Source organism: Leptopilina heterotoma, unplaced genomic scaffold (assembly GCF_015476425.1).
Source record: "Leptopilina heterotoma isolate Lh14 unplaced genomic scaffold, ASM1547642v1 Lhet_60, whole genome shotgun sequence".
NCBI classification, from domain to species: Eukaryota; Metazoa; Arthropoda; class Insecta; order Hymenoptera; family Figitidae; genus Leptopilina; species Leptopilina heterotoma.
This window is the reverse complement of record NW_025111138.1, coordinates 1,605,132-1,632,657: the sequence shown is the minus strand read 5'-3', so window position 1 is coordinate 1,632,657 and position 27,526 is coordinate 1,605,132. Positions and strand designations below refer to the sequence as shown.

General features: G+C 23.1%; 1 protein-coding gene across 8 annotated transcripts in view; it reads right to left on the bottom strand.

Annotated features, from left to right (window-relative positions):
• The window catches only part of LOC122509294 (Down syndrome cell adhesion molecule-like protein Dscam2), a 332,361-nt gene that overhangs the window by 178,876 nt on the left and 125,959 nt on the right, over positions 1-27,526 (bottom strand). For all 8 annotated transcript variants that reach the window (XM_043623242.1, XM_043623243.1, XM_043623239.1 and 5 more), the window contains one exon: positions 24,539-24,688. In XM_043623242.1, the coding sequence (XP_043479177.1) occupies positions 24,539-24,688 (150 nt within the window). The remainder of the gene's footprint in view (positions 1-24,538; positions 24,689-27,526) is intronic.

Sequence of the window (27,526 nt, the reverse complement as noted above, 5' to 3'; positions counted from 1 at the left end):
CCAGAATTTACTTTTCTAAAATAATTTTAGGAAAACTACTAGTCAAAATACTCCATCCGCCAATTAGCAGACAATCGAATTTTCTAGTTTTCGAAGCTAAGAGCTTTAAAAAATCCAATTGTTAATAAACAATTGATTTTGTTGTTGTCTATTGTTCATTGTATGTTTTTTTTTCCAGAATTTACTTTTGTAAAATAATTTTAGGAAAATTACTTGTCAAAATACTCCATCCGCCAATTAGCAGACAATCGAATTTTCGAGTTTTTCGAAGCTAAGAGCTTTAAAAAATCCAATTGTTAATAAACAATTGATTTTGGTGTTGCCTGTTGTTTATTATATGTTTATTTACTAGAATTTACTTTTGTAAAATAATTTTAGGAAAATTACTTGTCAAAATACTCCATCCGCCAATTAGCAGACAATGGAATTTTTGAGTTTTCGAAGGTAAGAGCTTTCAAAAATCCAATTGTTAATAAACAATTGATTTTGTTGCTGTCTATTGTTCATTATATGTTTATTAACCAGAATTTACTTTTCTAAAATAATTTTAGGAAAATTACTAGTCAAATTTACTCCATCCGCCAATTAGCAGACAATCGAATTTTTGAGTTGTCGAAGCTAAGAGCTTTAAAAAATCCAATTGTTAATAAACAATTGATTTTGTTGTTGTCTATTGTCCATTATATGCTTATTTACCAGAATTTACTTTTCTAAAATAATTTTAGGAAAATTACTTGTCAAAATACTCCATCCGCCAATTAGCAGACAATCGAATTTTCGAGTTTTTCGAAGCTAAGAGCTTTAAAAAATCCAATTGTTAATAAACAATTGATTTTGGTGTTGCCTGTTGTTTATTATATGTTTATTTACTAGAATTTACTTTTGTAAAATAATTTTAGGAAAATTACTTGTCAAAATACTCCATCCGCCAATTAGCAGACAATGGAATTTTTGAGTTTTCGAAGGTAAGAGCTTTCAAAAATCCAATTGTTAATAAACAATTGATTTTGTTGCTGTTTATTGTTCATTATATGTTTATTAACCAGAATTTACTTTTCTAAAATAATTTTAGGAAAACTACAAGTCAAAATACTCCATCCGCCAATTAGCAGACAATCGAATTTTCGAGTTTTTCGAAGCTAAGAGCTTTAAAAAATCCAATTGTTAATAAACAATTGATTTTGGTGTTGCCTGTTGTTTATTATATGTTTATTTACTAGAATTTACTTTTGTAAAATAATTTTAGGAAAACTACAAGTCAAAATACTCCATCCGCCAATTAGCAGACAATCGAATTTTTAAATTTTCGAAGCTAAGAGCTTTAAAAAATTTAATTTTTAATAAACAATTAAATTAAAACTAACTTTAAACTGCGGACAGAATGAATGAAAGAATACGAAGATTAATATAGTTAATTTTCTTTTTATTATTTCTTTCTATTATTTGAATTTTGGATGAATATTGGTCTATAATATTTAAATCCGTTGTCGTTTCTGCATTCCCATTGAGAGTTGGGCCAATATTGTTAATAAGAGTTCGAGAAGAACATTTTGCCAAAATTGTGTTTCACTTTTAAGACTTGTCAATTTCCCAACCACTTTGATTGTAATCTTAAACAAAAACCCATCTTCTTTTGAATATTATTCCGCCTCACTGATCGCAAGAGTTGATAATTCTCTCCATATAATATAAAAATTTATCCATTTAGAAAGAAGTTTATAAAAAAATTCACAGCAATGGCAATTTGTCCCGAACTTTCCTGTATGTTCCGAGATATGATACAAGAGTTTCGCGCTATCTCATCCCATAATTTCGCATTAAATGAGCCTGATGCGTGCGTGTATCTTTTTGCGGTGTGTGGCTCCCTTTTCTTTTCTTTTCTTTTCTTTTCATCTTTCACCCTTTTGCCGCTGGCTATTTATGACGCGCCATGGAAAACATTTTCCGTATATCACGAACAAACTTACACCAACTTCTTGAGGGTGGCCAAGGAAAAGAAGAAGAAGAAGAAGAAGAGAAAAGAAAAAAAAGAAACAAAGTTACAGTGTAGGTCAGTGGGAGTGAGATGAAACCAGGAAGAGAGAAGCGAAGTAGGAAAATAGATGAGTAGGGAGCAGAAATAAAGAGGGCGGCGAGAGAGAAAGGGGGGGGGGGGTTTGAGGGTTTGCGAGAAAAAAGAACGTGAAACCGTACACCTATCTACGTGTGGGAAGAAATCCAGTACCCCCAAATTGATGTCTAACTTCCAACAGTTGAGTGCTCTGGTATTTTTACTCTATACGTTGAAATTTTCTTTCTCGAGTGTGTGTGCGAGAGTGTGTCTGTGAAATACACTATTCTTCGGTTATGTGAGAGATATTTATCTGTTCCTTGCACAATTACAGGGCCCAATTTATAACACGGACAATAGTTATATGTCTCACTGTATATGTGTGAAACACTGAAAACTTCACTTCTATATAACAGAAACACATCTTATCTACTTTCCGTTGGTGAAAAAAAATTCTTTTCTTCCTTTCTCCTTTTTTTTCTTCTCTTGAAAAATATCCTTGTCAGCCTGTTGTAATTACGAACATTAGGAGACGAATTCGTGTCTTGAAATATAAAACTCGTGTCTTATTGTTACTACCCCCCCCTCCCCCTTTTTTACATTATTTTTGATCGTTTATTATCATTGTACAGATTAGAGACACTATAATTTAGAATTAGAAATTTTTACAAAAAATTGATGATTTAGTTTTTCTCTTTAAAATGAAGGAAATATTTTTCATTGAAAAAAAAATTTCCATTTACTGATGTAACTTAAAGTTTTAGTAGAAAATTATTAAAAATTAGTAGAAATTTTTAATAGTTTAAATTAGTGGACGACTTTTCAATAATTTAGATTTAGAGAGTTATTATTATTAAAAGCAACAATTTACGCGCTAAAACGCGCAGCTAACTTCTTACTTTCTTTTTTAAATAAAATTTGCAATTTTAAAAACAATAAAATGTAGAAATTTGTAATTCAAATTTTGTTTTTTGATAAAAATAAAATATAAATTGGAATATAGTTTTAATACTATTACAACTATAATAATCATATATTCTGAGACGGTGAATTCAGGAAAAAGTAAAGGATTTTTATTAAAAGTACTGAAGAACAATTAAAGTTTTAGAATACATAAACAAATTCTGAATTTTTGTATCTTTTTTGTTTGATTCATAAACTATGAAATTACAACGAATTCTAATACAGAACCTTCAATTTTTCCTATTTCTGACAATAATTTTTTTTTTTTTTTTAAATAACTTTTAATTCTTGAAGAACCATAAGAAAATTATTATTTATAAATTATTTAATGAATAATTTTACTTAAATATTTCAAAATTAATTTAAATTTAAAAGAGTTGCGTTTACAATTTTCATAAGTAGATAAACTTCAAAAGGTTTCAATTAAAAATTTTATAACATTTCAATTGTGAATGAATTTAATTAGAAATTAAAGAACTTTGATTTTTAAAATTTTGAACAATTTTAATAATTAAAATTCTTCTAAACTTAGTTAAATTTTTCAATATATATTTGAATTACTAAAAATAACTGATTTGTAAAAGAATTTTAGTTAAAAACACTAAAATAATTTAATTTTAAAGAAGTTACAAATGATTGCAGAAATTCAATTATTTTTAAAAGTAATAAAATTCTTCACAAAAATTCAATTAATGTTCAAAGATTATTTTAAAAAATTCTCGTTATAATTTTAATTATCCTTATATAAATAATAAAATTCTTCTCTAAAATTCAATTATTTTCAAAAGTTTTCATAAAATTGTTTTCGAAAATTCAATTATTTTCAAAAATTTTCCTCAATTCAATAATTTTCAATATCTACTATTTTAATAAAATTTTCCAAAAGTATTCAATTATTTAAAAAAAATTTTCATAAAATTCGTCGCAAAAATTCAATTATTTTCAAAAATAATAAAAATTTCACAGGAATTCAATTAACAAATTTTTTTAAAATTTATTCGAAATAATGCAATTATTTTCTTAATAAATAATAATAATTTTCTTAATAATCAAATTTTTTACAGGAATTCAATTATTTTCATAAATAATAATAAAACCCATAACAGAATTTCAATTATTTCAATACAATTTCAATCGAATTCCTGGAAAAATGTAATTATTTAAATTCGTCAAAGGAATTTAATTATTTAAAAATGAATTTTATTTTAAATTTTAGATAATAATTGAATATTCAAAGTGTTATAGCGTGAATTTTTAGAAATAATTAAATTTTGAAAAGTTTGCAAATTAAAATATTTAAAAATTTGAATTTTTCATACATTTAACTGACAATTCTGTAGAATTAATTTTTTTGAAAAAGTTGAATTGGTTTTCCAAAAAAATTATTTCAAGTTTTTGTTTTCTAATAATATATTTAATTTTACAACTTTCGAATAATCAAAATTTCTTAAAATTGAATTGCAAACAAATAGATTTGAAGATTCTCAAAGAATTTTTTAAAAAATTTTTTAAAATATTCGATTTAATGAAGAATTTTAGTTAAAAATTCTAGAAAATAAAATATTTTTTTCCTTTTTTTAAAAAAAACTTTGAATTTTATTTAAACAATTATAATTTAGAAATAGAAATTATGCATAATATTAATTTATGAAAATTGAGAATTTTCTATACAAAAATATTAAGAAATGTGAATATGTAATGTTTTTTTCCAAAATAAAACAATGAATCTGTGAGGAATATTGTTATTGAGATATAAAAATGGGTATATTTCCTATTTGTTAAAATTTTTTTAACATTTTAACAATTTTCTAATATTTTTTATACATAAAAAGAAGAAAAATTTGCCTAATTTAGATCGGTCAAATGAAATTTGTTATAAAAAAAATTTATAATAAACAAAAATTTATTTGTTAATCATAAATTTTTTTAAATTTTAGAATTTCAAATATTATTTTATTACCTACAAATTATTAAAAAAAAACCTGCATATTTTCGATTTGTCAAACAATATTTTTTAAAGAAAAAGAAAACAAAAACATAGACAAAAACTAACTTCAAATTGTGGACAGACAGAAAAAAAGAAGGAATGTAATTCAAAAACTATTATAGTTAATTAATTATTATTATTAATATTTAACATTATTAGTTTAAAAACTAAAAGTATCGCGACACGCAGAGTTCAATATGAAAGCATTTTCCAAAGAATCCTTCAATTAATGAATTATGATTCAATACAACTCGACCACGGTGGTATTATTATTTCACTCAGAACATCGTAAAAACGATAAACTAAACTTTGGTATAAATTGCCATGGTATGGACATTTTTCCCCCAAGTTCCTGTCGTAGACAAAATTGTTATTGGTATAAAGCTGTGCAAATGGCTTCCACACACCGAGTGCACAGATGGCAATATTGAGACGTTGGCGCACACGTAGCGATAACCGCGCACACACAGCTTAATACTTTCATGGGGGAGGGGGGGTGACCGAATATGATGAAGCCATTCTTTTTCAAGGGGTAGGTAATAGTGGTTCGCAAGCACATTGCTCGAATACTTGCGATACGACTTGTTTTCTTTCTTTCCTTCCTATTTTTCCGTTTTTATTTTTTTTTTCTTTTGCAATATCCACATATAGACCTGAGTGCTTCCTCTTTGACATTCTATTATCAACAAGACTTAAAGAGATTGCTGTTGCGACAAAAGTTTGTCTCATCTCGAACTTTTCTTTAGGTACTTTCAACAAAATATAGAGGAAGCATTTTACTTTATTTTTTTTTTTTTCAAAAAATGTAGATACGATGAATACCAGAAATTCTTCATCGCATGAATCACCAACTTTTGCAATGACGTTACTCTCGGATTTTTTTTTTTTTTTTTTTTTTTGTAAAGATTAAGAATTTTCTTTTTGAAATTCTTTCTATAAAGAATTCGAATTTCATTTTTATATTCTGAAGAAAGTAAAAGAGAGACACACATGAATCGAAATTTCTGTATGATCGAGTCTATATTTATTCCAAGTTTCTGATGATAACTATATTTGGAAATTTCCAATAAATCAAATTCGTATTTAACGGAGTTACTATATTTATAAATAAATTCTATTTTTCAGGTGTTTTTTTTTAAATTTAAAATAGAAAAATGTTTTAATAAAATTTAGAAAAAATCAATAATTGTCGAAAATTTAAAATTCCAAATGACATTAATCATGAAAAGTTACGTCCAGACGTGCGTGGACCACTATCACTACCACAGATGACGGGAGTAGATTTTGATGGAAAGTAACACATCCATTTGAACAACAAAATGAATACAAAACATAAAATGGTTATCCAGTGTAATTTACGATCCATTAGCTCCTACTTGAGTGTACGTGTACTTCAGGATATCCATTTCCTCTCTGATGTTCATGGGAAATGTAAATCGAACAAATATAAATAAATAAATAAATATATTTATTTATTTATAAAAAATTAACTTAGGTATTGCAATTTTTTTAATTATGTTTTTATATTTTATTATATATTTTTGGATAAAATATATTATTTATAAGTTTATATTTACTCAGAATGGGTGTCTACTATTTTCGTTCAACAAAATTTATTTGATTTCGAACATAAATAAATCTACAAATGAATTCCAAATTTTTTATTGGAGTTTTTATGAATAATTAAATTTTTTTTGACAAGTTTCTTTAAATTTTTTGAAAATAATGTTTTTTTTCATAACTTTAATTAAAAATTTGGAAAATAATTGAAAAAAAATGTTTAATTCTTTAAAACAATCTTGTTTGTTCATTATTATAATTGAAAATTTGATTAATTCAATTTTATTGAAACTTCTTTTTTAAATAAAATTAGCAATTTTAAAAATAATAGAATTTCAAAATTTTCTAGTTTAAATTTTTATTGAAAACACTAAAAAAATCTATTCTGGAGAAATTACAAATAATTGAAAAAATCCAATTATTTAAAAAAAATAAAATTCTTCTTATAAAATTTAACTATGTTCAAAATTTGAAAAAAATTCTCGTAAAAATCCAAATTATCTTTATAAATAACAAAATTCTTCTCCAAAGTTCAATTATTTCCATAAATGTCAAACAAACTCTTGTCCCTAATTTCAATTATTTTCAAAAATTTTTTTAATTTCAATGATTTTCAATATCTAGTATTTTAATAAAATTTCCCAAAAAGAATTCAATTATTTCAAAAAATTTTTAATAAAATTGTATGCAAAAATTTAATTATTTTCATAAATAATAAAATTTTTTTAAGGAATTCAATTATTTTCATAAAAAATAATTTAAAATTCTAGAAAATAATAATTGAATTAAAATGATGAAAATAATTTTGATGAAGTTACAGTAACAATATTCTTATGATATAAAATAATGATTTTATCTCTCGGTCATCTTTAATTATTAGAAAACATAAAGAAATCGTTATCTTCATGTTTTATAACAATACTTTTATAAATTGTTTAATTTAAAAAAAGTTTAAATTTGAAATTTTTGAATGTCTTAATTTCTGTGGAAAATCCTGTTCCAAAAATAAGATTAAAAATATGAATTGTGCAAATATTTTTCTTCTTTTTCTAAAACAAAATAATAATTTTGTTAAAAAAAATTGTGATTCATAAAGAAAAATAATGCAAAATAAATAAATTTTCTATTTCTTAATCACAGTTGTTTAACAATTTTCTAATTTTGTTTAAAAGTAAAGAACAAAAATCTGCATAATTTCAATTTGACAAAACATAATATTTAACAAAATTCAAGTCTTTTAATGAAAAGAAGTAAAAAAAATTCTGATGATTTCTATTTGTCATTACAATTTTGAATTAATTATAAAATAAAAATAATTATAACATAATAATATAATAATAATTGAATTTCTGCAAAGAATTTTACTATTTATAAAAAGTAATTGAATCCTTCTAAAGAATGTTATTACATATTTATGAAAATAATTAAATGTTTCCGTAGAATTTTATTAAAATTTTTGAAAATAATTGAATTGTGGAGAACAATTTAATTATTTATAAAAATAATTGAAATTTTGAGGAGAATTTAAAAAATTTTTAAACATAATTGAATTTCTGCGAAGAATTTTATTACTTTTGAAAAAATAATTGAATTGTTTTTTAAAATTTTATGGAAATTTATAAAAATAATTGAATTCTTGTACAGAATATTTAAAAAAAATAATATTTAAAAGAATTTAGTAAATCTGAAGAATTTTTATATTTATGCAAATAATAATTGAATTGTCAAGAAGATTTTTTTTTAATTTCTAGAAATAATTGGATTCTTTTGACGAATTTTAATAAAATTTTTAAGAATAATTACATTTTTCGAGGAAATCAATTAAAATTATATTAAAAATAATTGAAATTCTGCAATGAGTTTTACTATTTATGAAAATAATTGAATACATTGCGAAGAAATTTTTAAAAATAAAATTATAATTACAGTGACTAACTTCCCTTGATTATTTTCGAAAAATTTAAATAAAATTCTTTAAAAGAAGTTAATTATTTTTAATAAGAAATTTTAATTATTTAAAAAATTTTTAATTATATGTTTATAAAAATTCAATTATCTTGAAACAACAGAATTAAAAAATTTCAAAAATTTTATTTTTCAGAATTTTAAAAAAAAATTTGCGAAAATTCAATTTTATCAAAAAAATTTAAGTGTGTATTTTTTTTAAATTAACTAATGAAAATTTTAATTATTAATCTTCGAACAAAGAAACATGAATACATTAGAATGTGACTCTTTATAAAATTCAATTATTTATAAATTTGTTAAAATTTATTAAAATTTGTTAAAAAGTTTTTAATAAAATTCTTTAATAAATTTTATTATTTTCAGTTGAATTTCCCAAAATTTCTATTAATTCGATTATTTTTTAAAATATATTTACATACTATATTTGAATACTCTATTTATATATTATTTATATTGCAATTAATAATAAGTAATTTTTCTTTTCACATTCAAATTATTTGCTATAAAGTGAAATGTTTTAGCGATGAAACTGTTTCTAATATTACATTTATTATAGTGAAACATATAACGTATCTTTTATTAAATTACACAGCTGCATGAGGGAATCGTTCTGCATTTGACATTGGATGAAATTCAACTGACATCGATATTCAACATTTATGTGTAGAATTATATGATCGTACAAGCGAAAAAGGGAATTACGAAAATTATCACAATTTACGTAATATTTCGAACTAGCATATATACATGAAATAATAATGTTGCGAATAAAATTTATTATTAAATACTGCCTTTAAACTTTATAGTTTGAAATTTTGTATTTCATTTTACAAATAAACTTGCATATTATATAAAATATGTGAATTATTCCTGCGAATATGTTATTGTGTAGAATTTCTATGTATAATATTTATATAATTGGAAAATATAGAACAAGATTTAAATAATATTAAAAAATATATTAAAAAATAAAGAGTATTATTAATAAATAAATAAATAAATATTAAAAAGTGTTAAAAATATTTTTCTATTTATTCTAATATTTTAATATTTTTGAATCATTTTTAATATTTTTTAAATATTTTGTACACTTTTTTAACGTGTTTAATATTTTTAAATATTTTTTAATATTTTTTAAAATATTTTCTTAAATATTTTTTTTTAATATTTTCATTTCCGTTTATTTTTTATATATAGTTTCAATATTTTCAATATATTTTTTTCATTTCATTTATCTTTTCCATTTTTTGTTTGAAAAATTTGAAAATGTCTCACATGTCAAGGAAGTCTTGAAAAATTTCAAAGAGTTAAATTTTGAGTCTGTAACGTTAGAATCTAAAATGTCCAGTTTTCCTTTGTTTTTATTTTTTTTAGGTTTTGCAATTTTTTAATTTTTTTTTTATTCGAGATTCCAAGAAGAAGTTTAGAAGAAGAAGAATTAATATAATTCTAAATTATAATTAATAAAAATAATAAAATAATAATCATATTTAATCTGATTAATACTTTAAACGAAAATTGAAAATATTATTAACTACAGTGTTGAGCAGTTTTTTGGCTAGTTTGATAAATAAAAATAAAAATAGAAAAATTAATTTAAAAAAAAATTAAGAAATGAAATTGTAAAGAATACCAAGATTAAAAATAATCTATTATTAATAGTAATTAAATATAGACAATAATAAGTTTAAAGAATAGCAAATAAATAATTTTATTAAGAATTAGAAATCATAATTCATAATTATCATAAAAAATTTAATCATAAAAAAATCATCTCAACTTTGATTGAAGACTAATTTGAAAATAAAACAAGAAATAAATACGAAAGAGAAAAATACCGAAACGGAATTAAAATTATAGAAAACTATTTTTTTTCTCTTCTATAATCACATTCTACAGTGGTTTTCAATTTCTCCACTTATTCGCAAGTATGGAAAACTTTCAAGGATATCTAAAAGCAAGCAAATGAATAGCTCCATAATTGAGTAGAATGAGAATCTCCCCTCTCTCCCTACTCTTTCAAAAAAAAAAGAAAAAAAAGAAAAAAATTCCAGCAAAGAAGGAAAAAAGCAGTATTTTTAATGATTCTTCTCTCGTAAACAAAATTGATTAAAAACTTTAATATATCCCATTTCTGAAAGTTGCAACGTTTCCTTCTATTTCGAAGTTTTATTTCTTAATTACTGCCGAGTCAGAAAATGTCGGAAGCAATATCCAAGCTCGGCGTAATACAGCCTCAATCTAGCAATTCGGTCCGTGAAAAGAATAACAGTAAGCAGAGTTAAAGTCTTTATTTCTAGACGTCGGTATACCGCAGCTTGGGGAACGTTAAGAAAAAAAAGAGAAGAAGAAAAAAAAATAAGGAGAAAGAGAGAAAAATAGTTGGCAAAGGAAAGGCCTTATTGCGATACCTGTGTGTATACATATAGATGAAGATGGAAAAAGTGTGCGAAAGACAAGAAAAAAAAGGAAAGAAAGAAAGAAAGAAAGAAAGTAAAAAGAAGAAAAAAATAAAAAGAGAATTCCCTCTCGAGTCAGGCTAACTAATGATGCTTCTCTACATGCGATACTTGAGTTCCGCGTTCGGCTCTACACCACTCTGGAACGTGCCTGCTGACTGAGAAACCGAAGCTACTCCAAGTTGCATCCTAATCACCATCGCGTTACTTATTTTAACAGCAAGTACTCCTCTCTCGCACCTACCCCTCTTCTCCTGACAACCAATTCTTTCAATATATTTTCTTTTCTTTTTAAAATCCCTAATTTGTAATATTTACTCGAATATTTTCTCGACTTTATTCTATAAATCTGATTTAGTCGATATTCAACCTCTAATTATAATAGCAGTAAGAATTTTCACAAAAGTTTTGCCATTTTTCACTAAAACATTTTTTACTAAATACCTAAATAGTATTAACTAAAAAATTTTTCAATGTAAAAAAATATAACGAGAGAGAAACTTAACAGTAGAAACAGAAAAGAAATCGGAAAAAAAGAATACAAAAAAATATAACTGGAGTCACAATTGGAACTGGAACTGTCATTAAAGTTGGAATTAAAATCACAATGCAGAATGTCAATGGAATTTAAGTTATAATTAAAATTAAAACTGTAATTGTAATTATAATTCAAATTCGAATTCGAAATAAAATCAGAGCTAGAATTAAAAAGTGCAATTTGAAATTAATGTTTTTTTTATAAGTTTTTATAAATTTTTTTTAATTAGCATTAGAATTACAATTACAGTTGAAATTGAAATTAAAATCAAAATTGAGAAATGAAATTAGGATTAAAATCAGAATTAGAATTAAAATTAGAATTAGGATTAGAATTACAATGAAAATTGAAAGTAGACTTGGAATTTTAAATTAAAGTTACAATTTAAAATAGAATTTCAATTCAATGTAGAATTAAAATCAGAGTTAAATATGGAAATAGAAATTTGGTAGTAAAATTAAAATATATATTCTTTAAATAAATAAATAAAATTTTAAATTGTAATTACAATTAGAATTGAAATTGAAGTTGGATTTCCAATCAGAATTGAAGTTAGAATTGAATTTACAATTAAAATTAAAATTTTGAATTTGAATTAGATTTAAAATTAAAAGTAAAAGCAGAATAACAATTACAATCAAATTGGAATAAAAATTAGAATCAAAAATACATAATTACAATTAGTTATCTTAATTAAAATTAGAATTAAATTAAAAATTACGATTAGAATTATAATTAAAATCAAAAGTAGACTTGGAATTTGGAATTAAAGTTACAATTTAAAATGGAATTTCAATTCGATGTAGAATTAAAATCAGAGTTAGATTTAGAAACAGAAATTTGGAATTAAAATTAAAATATACTAAATATTCTATAATTCTTTAAATAATATATTTTTTAACTGAATAAATAAAATTTGAATTGTAATTACAATTAGAATTAAAATTAAAGTTGGATTTGCAATCAGAATTGAAGTTAGAATTGAATTTACAACTAAAATTAAAAAAAAAATTTTGAATTTGAATTAGATTTAAAATTAAAAGTGAAAGCAGAATTACAATTAACAATTAAATTGGAATAAAAATTAGAATCAACAATACATAATTACAATTAGTTATCTTAATTAAAATTAGAATTAAATTAAAAATTACGATTAGAATTATAATTAAAATCAAAAGTAGACTTGGAATTTGGAATTGAAGTTACAATTTAAAATGGAATTTCAATTCGATGTAGAATTAAAATCAGAGTTAGATTTAGAAACTGAAGTTTGGTATTAAAATTAAAATATATATTCTTTAAATATTAAATTCTTTAAATAAATAAATAAAATTTAAATTGTAATTACAAATAGAATTGAAATTGAAGTTGGATTTGTAATCAGAATTAAAGTTATAATTTAATTTACAATTTAAATTAAAAAGAATATTTTGAATTTTAATTAGATTTAAATTAAATTAAATATTCCAATTAGATTTATTATTTAAATTTATTAAATTAAATTTATTCCAATTAAATTGGAATAAAAATTAGAATCAAAAATACATAATTACAATTAGAATCTAAATTAAAATTATAATTAACGTAAGAATTACGATTAGAATTACAATTTAAATTAAAAGTATATAGAATTAGAATTGGGAATGGAATTTGGAATTGAAGTTAAAATTGAAAATGTAACAAGAATTAAAATTACATTTTGAATTAGAATTAACATTAAAATTATCTTTAAAATCTAAATCACAATTGGAAATATAAATTACGAATTAAATTAAACTTAAAAATTTGAATAGCAATTACAATTAGAATTGAAATTGAAATTTATATGGAATCGTAATTAAAATTAGTAATGGAATTTTGAATTAAGTTAAAATTATAAATTAGAACAGGAATTAGGAGCACATTTACAATTAGAATTTAATTTAAAATTATCATTAAAATCCCAATTACAGATGTAAATTTCAAATATGAATTGAAATTCGATTTAAATTAAAATTATAATTACAATTAAAATTGAAATTTATATCAGAATTAGAATAGGAAATGGAATTTGGAATTATAGTTAGAATGGAAATTTTAATTGGAATTAAAAGTAACATCAGAATTAGAATTAGAGTAAGTATTACAATTAGAAATGGAATTTGGAAATAATGTTTAAATTAAAAACTAAACTTCAATTACAATCACAATTGAAGTTAGAATTAAATTTGAAATTACAATTAAAAAGAAAATTTTGAAATTATATTAGATTTAAAATTAAAAGTAAAATTAGAATCGGAGGAGGAATTAAAAGCAGAATTATAATTAGAACTACAGTTAATATCAAAAGTAGAATTAGAATAGGAATTTGGAATTGAAGTAAAAATTTAAATTGTAATTTCTTTTGGAATTAGTATTAAAATCAGAATTAACATTAAAAATCAAACTTAGGATTGAAAATAAAATTTGGAAATAAAGTTAAAATTAAAATTGAAACTAGAATTACAATTAGAATTGAAATTTAATAAGGAATCAAAATTAGACTAAGATTTAGAAACAGAAATTTATAATTAAAATTAAAATTTGAATTATTATTGAAATTAGAATTAAAATTAAAATTCGACTTGAAATCACAATTTGAATTGAAATTGGAATTAGAATCACAATTAAACTGAAATTTGAATCGAAATGGAAATTTAAATCAGAATTAGGAATTAGAATTCTAATGAATTGTAAATAATTGAATTATAATTGAAATTATAATGATATTAAAAATTGGAAGTAAAATTGAAACTGAAATTTGGAATTAGAATTGAAATTGGATTTTGAATTAGAATTGAAACTATCATTAAAATAAGAATTACTGAAACTGTAATGTTTCACTACTTTATAAAAAAAAGTTAAAAAGTTTTCTCAAAAAATTAGTACCAATATGAATTATTGGCTCACTTTTCACCAATTCGGATTCATGAAACAAAAGAGAAATTATTTAATAATTATTACCTAATTTAATAACTCAATTGAAAAAGCACAAAATTTTTCTCTTCTACAATAGAAGCACTCAAACAAAAAAAAACTAATATAAAAGAGATATTGTAAATTTCTGAAATTTTACTTTCAAATATTTATGATACTCTATAAAAAAAAGTAAGAGAAGCGTATAAAACTCAAGTTGGCTCCACTTTGAATTAGGTAACTGTAGTTTCCCAACGTTTTCTAAAAACCACGAAACTTTTTACCCCTTTTTATCTATCAGGGAAAAAAAAATTTAGTTTCCGAAATCGAGTAAATATTTTTCGAAGGGTATTTTAACTTTTTTTTCCGTCATTGAAACGATAAAGTTTGCCAAGTGTTTTCGGAAGTAATGAAACTTTTTTTATGTGCTTTTTATTTAGAAAATTATTTCCCATCCTAATATAATGTAAAAAAAAAACTTCACTCTCTATATAAGAGTGAGTTGAAATTCTAACTTTATGTTTCAATAGAAGGAAAATAAAAATAAAATGAAAGAGAAACAAAATAACAATTGTACTATTTATGTAAAAAAAATTAAAAGTCCTTGAAACACTTTCTGTTTGACTTGTATCATTTGTGAGAGGAAAGTTTAAGAGAAAAAGAATCCGTTAGTGTTGTGTGAAAGTAGAACGTTTTGTCTGACCAAAAACTGTTTGTTCTACTTATTTGAAAAAGACCAATAGAAAAAAAATTTGTTTAATAAAAAGCTTCTAGAATTATTTGAAAATTTAAACAATATTAACAGTTTGTCTGACTAAAGTAGGTTTTTACTACTGTGGGGAAAAATGTGTCTGACTCAGGATGACTTTGACTACTGCGGTCAAAAATAATAAAAAATAATAAAAATTCAACAAAATAGAACACAATTGTAAAGAAGGAAAACATTATGTCTGACCAAAAAATATTTGTACTACTTAAATGGAAATTTCAAGAATTCTAATTGCCTTGTCTGACCAAAAACCACCATTACTACTTATTTAATTACAATATTTTAAATTTTCGTCTGACTAAAGTAGACTTTTACTACTACAACAAAAATTACCAAAATTTTGTGTGTCTGGCTGAGGTTGACTTTGACTACTGCGAATAAAAATCACAACAAACTAATCAAATAGAATTATAAAGAGCAAAAATGACGAAAAAAAGTGTGTCTGACTAAAAACTGTTTGAACCACTTGATTCCAAATTCCAAAAAAGATTAATAATTGTGTCTGACCAAACGCTACCTATACTACTTGTTCGAAAATTTCGAAAATAGAAATAAAAATGTCCGACAAAAAGACAACTGTGCCTGAAAAATACAAAATTCCTGTCATTGAAAAATACAACAGTAGTAAAACACGCCTGACTAAAAAAGAGTATTACTACTGAGACGAAAATAAAAAAAAAGCTTTTCGTCTGAATAAGATTGACTTTTACTACTGACAGGTCAATTACAAGATATCATTTACTTTCTGGTCGAGTATAATTCACTACCAATACAATAAATTTTCAAGAATGGGAATCATATGTTCGGTCTGACTGAAACTGACTTCTACTACTGGTGCATAAATCTCAAGACCTTAGAAATATTCTGTTCGAGTTAAATTTACTTTTTTCGATGACAATAATTTTTCCAGAGTTTACGAAATTTGTCGCGTGCTTATGAAGTAAATTTACTTACTACACTGAACAAAATTATTTGATTCAAATAATACGTTCCTAGACTATCAACAATTATATATTTGTATCAAAAAAATAAATATTATTTAATAAATAAATAAATAAAATCAATATTATTTAATAAATAAATAAATAAGTGAAAAATTAAATATGGTATTTTTTGAAAATATGAAAAATTTACTCTTTTCACTACAATTTATTAAATGATAATATTTTTATTCTATTTCTTTGAACGAAACCGAGCCAAAACAATTGTTCTAATTCTTGTAACTTTTATAATTATGAATTAAAAATAATTGAATTTTATTTTTAAAAATAATTCAATTGTTTCGAAAAATTTTATTATTTGTTACACCCAGAGAAAAATGTTATTTAAACGAAATATAATTTATTTGAGTCAAATGTATTTTTCTCCTGGGAGTACAAGTATAATTAATAATTATTTCGAAGAATTTTATTGAAATTTTTTAAAATAATCATAATTAAGTAGTCAATATTAGTCAATAAGTGAATTTTTAAAAATTTTAAATCACAAAAGGGTCAGACCAGCTCAACTGTGTTTAAAAAAAATTCATTGATTTTCTAAAATGTTAAAATTTTTATGAAAATCTGTAGTTGACAACAAAGCAACAAAACACATTTAACCGTTTTTTTGAAATTTTAAATTTTTGTTATTTTTTGCATTAACAAAATATTACAAAATTTAAAATTAAAAATTAATAACTCAAAAGCCGTTTACAATAAATTAATGAAACTTACATTGATTACACAAAATTGTTCACTCTTTTAAAAAAAAATATTTGCATGATTATAAATTTAAAAATTCCATATTTTTAATAACAATTTTATAAACAATTTGAATTATTTATGTGTTGTTTGTCGTGGACAAATCAGTCTTTTTTTAAATGAAAGTTTATAAAATTGCGCACCGATCAGCACAATTAAAGGGGTGGAGCACATAAATAATTCAAATTGTTTATAAAATTGTTATTAAAAATATAGAATTTTTATATTTACAATCATGCAAATTAATTTTCTTTAAATGTTGTGAAAAAAAAAAAAAAAATTTCAAATTTCAAAAAAAAGTTAAAAGTGGTTTTTTTTTGTTTTGTTGTGAACTACAGATTTTCATAAAAGTTTTAACATTCTAGAAAATCAATGAAATTTTTTTAACACAGTTGAGCTGGTCTTATCCAAAATAAAAAAAATAAATAAATAATAAAAAATGAAAGTTGATAACTAAAAATAAAAAATTTTGTAATGTGCATAATAATATTTATATATTGAATACCACGTTTTGTGCGTAATATTTGTCAGTAAATATAACAGTAATAATCGTCATTAAATAATATTTGTTATTAAATAATAATTGTTACAAAATGATAATAATTATCATTAAACAATAATTTCTAAATAATATTTACTTGATAATAAATAGACAGCGTAAATATTTACCTGCTTATCATCAACGGAAAATTAATTAATATTAAATTAATAAATAAATAAATTAATTAATTAAAATTAATAAATCTGATTTACATATTTTTTCCACACAAATATAAAAAAACCTATCCAAAGAAAAAAAAATAATTTTGTTTCTTCAGAAAACCAGTTAATTATAAATCTCTGAATAGAATGAATTTCACAGTAGATTAACTCTTTTGTCAAAGGTGTAATACGAAGTAAAGTCCTGTTTTATATTTTGTACCTCAACTGCTGCCGCTTCACAGCGGATGCAATATATGAATCCTGTTAACCAAGACGCCTTTCCCTTGCCAGGGCAATTTCCTCTCTCACTCAACCTTTAGTACACGAATGAGACTAATTGCGGGACACAGTCCCAGGACAAGGGAGTACATATTGCTATGGACAATATATACAGGATACTCTCTCTCTATGTGCGTTCGATACAATGCCGAGGGCGACATGCAACCAGCAAAATATGCCCACGTCGAGGTCAAACAGTTGGATGTTTCGTCAATCAAGTATACATTTAATTGAGGGGACGGATTCTAAAAGGGGATACGCGTGGATTGTCACGTATAACTATTGACCAATAGTGCGATTTTCAAACATTTTCAATTTTCAAATTTAATGACACAAATTTATACACAATGAAAATGCGCATCTTTTTTCTTTAAGAAATAAATTTATATCTTTTTTAGTTTATGAAATAATAAGAAAAAACTAAATTTTTGAAAACCAAAAAATTTAAATGTTTTACGTCTTTAACTCGTGCTGGCGTTTTTGATTTTTCATATTTTGTAATCAAACAAAAACGAACTTACAGATTAAGACTTCCTGAAACCAACTATACTTTTAAAACTACAAAATCTTAATTAATAAAAAGTTTATTAATTTTTTCGAAAGACGTTGCAAAAAACGTGTTTTTCCAACTTTCAACGCTTCGTTTATCGAGGAAATTTTAAGGTACAAAAAACTTCCAGTGACAAAGTTTTTCATTACTATACGGACAAGTTTTCTGTAAAATTTTATTAACATGATATGAATGCTTACAAAGTTATTAATGTTTAAAGCGTATGGTGCGTCAGATTTCTCGCGCCTCGAACACATTGAGTCCCAAGGTGTTCGTTTGCAACGCGTTGAAAATGTGTTTGTCAATTAATATTGAATATTAATATTATTAATTAATATTCACAGTAAATAAAATTTAATAAAATTTATTTTTAACATAAATGTTTTATTTTGTTATATATAAAAAACTCAACTACAATAATATTTCTTGTATTTAACTTTCTTGTTTTATTTAGTTTAAGGCTTCCACTCTTTGTCAAAATGATCTCATTTACTACATTTCATGTTTTTAAAATAATTATTAAAAAACTCCTGTCCGTTTGGAGAAAGATATCGTACTTAACTTTTTACATCATTCATTTTGATTCAATTTTGAAAGCGGAAAGATTTTGTAATCTATAGTTTTCAAAAGTATTTATTCTTGATTCTGGTAAATACTGAATTGCGTAGCTTTCACTGATTTTAACATTTTTCGGGATTATTACTTCTTGGTCCGGTTCTTGACCAAGATGGCCATAATGTTTTCTCAATTGTGATAAAAAAATCTCGAAATCCTGGGAAAATTGTATTGGGTTTTTCCGAACCCTTTTTTTTGCAGTCAACGGTCGCGGCAGCCGCGACCCATCTGGATACCATATTTTACTTAGAATGAAAACAAATCACAAGTTTGAGGAAAATAGCATTTAAAAAAGGGTTACTTCCTCGAAAAGTGCACATGATAACCAAAAAAATTCTATTTTATGAAAATGTCTGACAAAATACAGATATAAATAAAATAAAAATACTTCCTCTATGAGAGAGCAATATGTTTTAACGACAATATAGAATATAGAAAATATAGAATTATTGTACAAATTATTTTGCAAATAATTCTGCAATATTTTTTAAAAAAATATTTCTTATATTATGTTTTTTACTTAGAATACATGTTAAAATAAATAAACTGATGCTACTTTTATATAAAGTTAGCCAAATCGTCATAATCTCATAGTTAAATATTATTTAAAAATAATTACTTTGATAGCAAAAAACTAGTCAATAACTAAAATTATAATATTTTTACTATTCTTAATCAACAATTATTAGTTTAATTAACATTAAATTTATGTCAAAATAACTATGCATTAATTATTTGTATGTCAGTCAATTTTAACTATCTTCAGACGATTTTGGCTAATTATTATTAGTTACTTTTTAATAATAAATAATCGTTTTTAACTAAACTGCGATTCCAAAAGTTATCTGTGACTTCATTAAAAATTGTATTTTTTTTAAGTAAACAAATGAATAAACTAAAATAGTCTTAATCTGTTACAAACGAACACCTTGGGACTCAATGTGTTCGAGGCGCGAGAAATCTGACGCACCATACGCTTTAAACATTAATAACTTTGTAAGCATTCATATCATGTTAATAAAATTTTACAGAAAACTTGTCCGTATAGTAATGAAAAACTTTGTCACTGGAAGTTTTTTGTACCTTAAAATTTCCTCGATAAACGAAGCGTTGAAAGTTGGAAAAACACGTTTTTTGCAACGTCTTTCGAAAAAATTAATAAACTTTTTATTAATTAAGATTTTGTAGTTTTAAAAGTATAGTTGGTTTCAGGAAGTCTTAATCTGTAAGTTCGTTTTTGTTTGATTACAAAATATGAAAAATCAAAAACGCCAGCACGAGTTAAAGACGTAAAACATTTAAATTTTTTGGTTTTCAAAAATTTAGTTTTTTCTCATTATTTCATAAACTAAAAAAGATATAAATTTATTTCTTAAAGAAAAAAGATGCGCATTTTCATTCTCTACAAACTTCAGTAATTCAAATTGCAATTTGTAATAGTTTCAAAAATTGACCTAGTGGACAAAACTTAAACGCGTGAATCCACGCGTATCCCCTTTTAGAATCCGTCCCCTCAATTGAAGTCGAATGATCATTGAAATGCACAATTGTCCTGCGGCAAAATGCAATTTTCCAATTCTCTTTTTTTCATACGTATATTCCGATATATTAGAAACTCCTTCCGATTAGCAATTTAATTTATCTCGCGATATTATTAATTCATAATAATAATAATGATAATACAATAAAAAAATAAAGTTAATAAATAAAACTAAATAATAAAAATAATTAACTTATCCTGATTTATTATCTTCCATTCTTATTATTTATTATCACACTAGTTTACAAAGATTTTGATCTGCAGCATTTCATTGTCATTTCTTATGTAAAATTTGCTCCCGAATCCGAATTTTAATTTTTTGAGTTTCGACAAAAAGTGGATTCACTAATTTACCATTATTTCCGAATATAGTCGATCGATTTCAATTTTCTTTTAAGCAAATTAAAGGTAATTAAATTTACCATAAAAAAGTATTTACAACATTTTTTAATTGAAATGACAGTACAATTATTTATATCTTCTAAAATTTTGTTAAAAATAATGAGAAATTCGAAAAACAAATTCATAAATAGCTCCTAAATCGTCAATCCAATTAAAAAATGTTGTAAATCCTTTTTTTATGTGAAATTTAATTACCTTTAATTTGCTTCAAAGAAAATTGAAATCGATCGACTACATTCGGAAATAATGGTAAATTAGTGAATCCACTTTTTGTCAAAAATCAAAAAATTAAAATTTACCTATATCTCGAAAATTGTTCTACTTTCTTAATATCTGACTTCATATTTGGATTCGGGAGCAAATTTTACATAAGAAATGACAGTAAAAATGCCGCAGATCAGAAAATTTTTTTAATTTTGTAAATTTATTAATAGAGGATTGACACAAAAATTTAACTTTGTTTTTCCCGGTGACTTTTCCCTGATTTCCAGATAAAATTTTGACTTTTTCCCTGACCCTAAAAAATATTCTAATTCACTCTAAAAATGATTAGATACTCAAAAAACTATTCTATTACATTTAATTACGAATTTTTTTAATTGTAAAATTATTCCAAAACACCAATAAATTCTTTTTTAAATAAATACCTATTTAATTATTATTTTTCGGTAGGAATTTAAATTTTTCAAAACATTCAAATTCAAACATTTTTCAAATTCAACAAATTATGAGAATATTATTGTAAACATGAACCCCAGTAATAAAATTACTATTTTATAATAATGCTCTTAATATTAAATTATTATCTAAAATTCATTTATAAATAAATTTTTATTAAAAAATTCTAACAAAATTCAATTATTTAAATACAAAAATAAATAATTTATTGCATAATTGAATGTTTCATAAAATTTAATTTGGATAATCTTTTAATTTTTACGAAGAATTTTATTAACAACTTTGGAAAATAATTAATTTCTTTTAAGGAATTTAATCAAAATTTACTGAAATTTATAAAATTAAAGAATTTTATAACAATTTTTGAAAATAATTGAAAACTTTTTGAAGAATTTTATTAAAAATTTTTTAAAAAATTTAATTTCTGAGAAAAATTTAAATAATAATTTATAAAAATAATTTAATTCATCATTCATGCGAAGTATTTTATTAAATTTTGTTTAAATAATTTAAATTTTGGCAAGAATTTTATTAAAATTATTTTTAAAAATAATTGAATTCTTGAGATGAATTTAAATAATAATTTATGAAAATAATTGAATTAATGCGAAGTATTTTATTAAATTTTGTTCAAATAATTTAAATTTTGGCAAGAATTTTATTAAAATTTTTGACAATAATTGAATTCTTGAGAAGAATTTCGTTACTTATTTATAAAAATAATTTAATTCCTGACGATAATTTTCAAAGCATTTTGAAAATAATTTAATTTCTGCAAAGTATTTTATTACTTTTCAAAAGAATTAAATTCTTGTGATGAATTTTGATATTTATCAAAATAGACTGAATTTTGGAAAAGAATTTTATTAAAATTCCTTAAAATAATAAATTTTTTTCAGGAGAATTTTGTTCTTTATCAAGATAAATGAATTCTTTTGCAGAATTGCTTAAAATTTTTTGAAAATAATTGATTTCCTGCGAAGAATTAAAAGTTATTTATGAAAATAATTCAATTATTGCAACCAATTTTATTATTTTATTGAATAATTGAATGTTTCTTAAAATTGAATTCTTTCGTCAAAATTCAATACAATTTTTAAGAATAATTCCATTTTTTGAAGAATTTATTTAAAATTGTATTAAAAATATTTGAAATTCTACGATGAAAATAATTGAATTCCTAAATGAAATTTTATTATTTCTGAAAATAAGTTAATGTTTTCGTAGAATTGAGACAAAAATTTTTTTCAAATATTAAATTATTTGGTAAATTTTATGAAAATAGTAAATATTAAAAATCATTGAATTGCAAAAAACTTTTTAAAATAATTGAAATTTTGAAAAGAATTTTATTTACATTTTTGAAAATAATTGAATTTTTGACGAAAATTTTGCTATTTATAAAGATAATTGAATTCTTGACGAGATATTCGTTAAAATATTTTAAAATAATTGAATTTTTTCGAAGAATTTTATTACTTTTGAAAATAATTGAATTCTTGTGATGAATATTGTTATTTTTGAAAATAATTGAATTTAGTGAAGAATTTTTTTTAAATTCCTAAAAATAATTGAATTTTTGTGAAGAATTTTGTTAGTTATCAAGATAATTGCGTTGAAACTTTTGAAATAAATAACTAAATAATATTAAAAAATTTATTCTAGTCAGAAATAGAAAAGAATTTTGAAAGTTTTGTATTTTAATTAATGGTAGTTTCATAGTTTATGATACAAACAAAAAAGGTACCAAAAATTCAGAATTTTCTTATGAATTCTAAAAATTTAATTTTCTCAAATACTTCTAATAAAAATCCCTGACTTTTCCCTGATTTACCTGGCCTGATTCTCCCTAAATTCCCTGATTTCTCTGACCTGTGGCAACCCTGTATTATTTATTATTATTTTTGTTTTTTTAATAAATTTATGATATAGAAATAATAATGATAATAATAACTCTAGTAGTACCTAATAGGAATAATAATGATTATAATGACTCTAATAGTAATAATAATAATAATAATAATAATAATAATAATAATAATAATAATAATAATAATAATAATAATAATAATAAAAACATTAATAATAATAATAATAATAATAATAATAATAATAATAATAATAATAATAATAATAATAATAATAATAATAATAATAATAATAATAATAATAATATTGATAACATTTTTTACAAAATTTCACTCAAAAATGATTTAATTTTATTTTTTATTCTCTATCTCATTTATCCAGAAATTATACGATATTTATGTTAATTATTCATAACATATGGAATAAGTTAATAATTTATTCAATAAAAGTTATGAAGATAAACTGCGTCAACGAATTAAAAATATTCGAAATAATTTGTATTGGAAATTATTAACTAAAATAAAATTCTACACCCAAAAAAATGTATTTAAAAATAAAATATAATTTATTTGAGTTAAATAAAAGTATATTTTTCTGGCTGGGGGGGTTAAAATTTCAAAAAAATGGGGCTACGTATTTAATCGACGATTCCTTATAGAAAAGAATAATTAGAAAATTTCCATCCTCAACAGTTCTCTATTTTTTCCTAGTTTTAGTTTTCCAACAATTAAAAATTTTTTTTTTAGTCAAAAGGAATTAGAAAATATAAAAAAAAACACCAACACCTATTTTCTAATTAATTTTGATTTATAAATTTAAAAAAAACTTTATAAAATATTTATTTATAAATTTTTTTCTTTTTAAAAAATATTAAAATTCCATTTGTGAAATACTATATTATGAATTCTTTAATGAATATTAAATTTGACAACTCACCTGTCAGTTGCACACGGCCAAAATTATTACTGACGACATTTTCCTGAGTCAATCGATTATGCGTTCTACATCGATAAGTCATCTGCACATCACTCCGTGAAATATTAATTATCAGTAGCTCTCCACTTGGCAGCATGTGATACTTGCCATCTGCAAGGAGAGGAAATCTTATTAACTGCTTGTTTTACAAGAGACAAAGAACCGACAAAGGCATTACAATTTAATAACATTCTAATTTCATCACAGTATCATGATTAGGAAATAATTTCTAATAGCCTTTTAAATTGCAAATTATTTACTCATTATCATTTTGCGAGAAATGGAGAAAAATAAATTTAAACCCTTTTTATCACAAGACTAATTAAATTATTATTATTATTAAATAGTGATTTTTTAATTCCATATTAAAAAAAAACAATATTCTTTTTTACTTAAAAAAAATATTTTTTTCTACTTAAAAGAAGTATTTTTTTACTTAAAAAATATTCTTTTCTTTATATTTTCTATTATAATTATTTTTTTCGTAAACTGGACTAATTAGTAAATTTGTTAAAAAAAAAATTGTAAAAAACAAAGTTTCGTAATAAATTTGAAATTCTAGTATGCACTTATCCAGAGTGAAATTTTCTTTTCCCTGGCCTCAAACTATATGAATACAAAATTCGTATTTAAATTATTTTCTATTATAATATATGAATAGTTACGAATTCACATGGTTCACCCTCTCTCTCTCTCTTTCTCCCCACCCCCCTCGAGTTGAGTATCAATCACGAGAAGTACTTTCCGAAACAACGTTATACGTGAGCAAACTACTTCTCTTGCAGTCTAAGAAGATTCATTTTCAAATAATCACGAAATAGTGGTTGAGAATTAGGAGGGGAACTTTCTCACAGGAACCTTATTTCGCTAAATCTCTCTCAATCATAGAGAAGGAGACAAGTCATCATAAATTTTGCCATAGTGGCAATGAAACGAAATGAAGAGAAGATCAAAACTTCTTGTTTCTTTGAAAAAATCGATTTGGATAAAAAATATTCTTCAAATTTCGAGTATACAATAAGGCCTGCGTAAAGGAAATAATAATAAAAAAAATTTTTTTAAATTAATAATCCACGAAATTTCAAGAATATTTTATCAAAATCGATTTTTTCCAAGTATAAAAGTAAGGGAAATACCATAAAGAATTCTGAAATTAATTTCAATTAGAATGGATTTTTTCTAAAACAAAATAAGATCTCACTAAAATTACAAATCCAAACAAAAGAACATCGTAATATTAATTTCGTTTTTTTTTTTGTGAAACAATTTCAGGGTAGACACAAAAATTTAGTTTTATATTTCCCTGATTTTTTCCTGATTTTCAAATAAAATTTTGATTTTTTCCTGAACCTAAAGAATATTTTGATTCACTCTAAAAATAATTTAGGGACCATCCATAAACCACGTAGCTCCGATTTTTGAACTTTTCGACCCCTCCCCTCCCCCACGTAGCTTAACGTAGCATATTACCGAACCCCCTCCCCCCCTACCTAATGGAACGTAGCTTTTTTTTTTTTTTATGAATATTAAATTCTCTTTTCTAAAAATAATCAATAAAATCGTATTGAAACATAGTAAACAATATTAAATGTTTTTAAATCACAGTTTATTTTTTTCTTTGACAAGTAAGAGTTTGATACAAGACTAATTCTTAATTTTAATCGATATTTTTGTATATATATGTATATTTTTTCATCACTATATATTTTATCAATATATGTGGACGTCCACATGAAAAGGGCCTATATTGTCGGTTCTAGTTTTCGAGATAATCACAATTTAGTAATTTTGGAGCAAAATCTTAATTTTTAAAAATTTTTTATTATCAATCTACATGTTTTGACAAGTCGAATCATGCGGTTTTCATTAATTTATCGATAATTTAACTGTTTGATTTCATTGGTTCTTTAGAAAATTGAAAAGGGCCCATTTTGGCGGTCATTTGCAAAATTAATCCGTATTTTAAAAATAGAGGTGTGGAAAAAATTTAAAACCTCTTGATTTTTCATCTTTAAGGTGTCCTGGACTGTAAACAATTCTTATCTGAATAACTTCCCAGAAGAACCAGAGATATTGATGTTAGAGTCTTTTTTTCGTAATTGTCGAAATGAAAATTTGAATATTACGTTAATTTTTTCATAATAGAAACTGTCAAAAATTTTTAAATAAGTTTAATATCTATCCTTTTTCTTCAAATGACACAATTAAATTGTACCTAATAATTAATCTTGTTAAAAAATGGTTCTTTAATAGAAAAACTGTCCTTTTTAGAAAAAAAAAGTTTTTCGTATTTTCAAAATTAAGAGGGGGGGGGGATGGTTTTAAAAATTTAAAACCTGTTGGTTTTTTATCTTCAAGGTAACCGTTTTTCTCGAAATGAGGTTTTTGGCGTTCTAAACTTTTAAATTCGTAACTCAGCGAATTTTTAACCAAAAAAGTTCTAAGACCACTCAAAATTTTCCAACTTTTGCCAGGAATACGCCCATATAGATAACTCCAATAGTGTTAAAATGGGCCCTTTTCATGTGAACGTCCACATATATTTCTCGACTTGACTTTCGAGCTGCCCGCGTAATTTCAAAAAAATGTATGTCAAATAAAAATACAAAGCTACGTTGCTCAGACTAAAAAACCCTCCCTCCCCCCATGTGGTCTAACGTAGCACATTACCGAACCCCCTCCCCCCCCAAAACAGGCTACGTGGTTTATGGATGGTCCCTTAGATGCTTTAAAAAATGTTCTAATACATTTATTTACAAATTTCTTTCATTGTAAAATCATTCGAAAACATTAAATAACTTCATTCTGAAATAAATATTTAATCATTCAAACCTTTTTGAAATTCAACAACTTATAAAAATATTATTATTATATAAAACATAAAGATATCGATCACTCTGAAACATGAAATAATTTTTAAAAAAAATTCAATTAAACTTTTCCAAAACA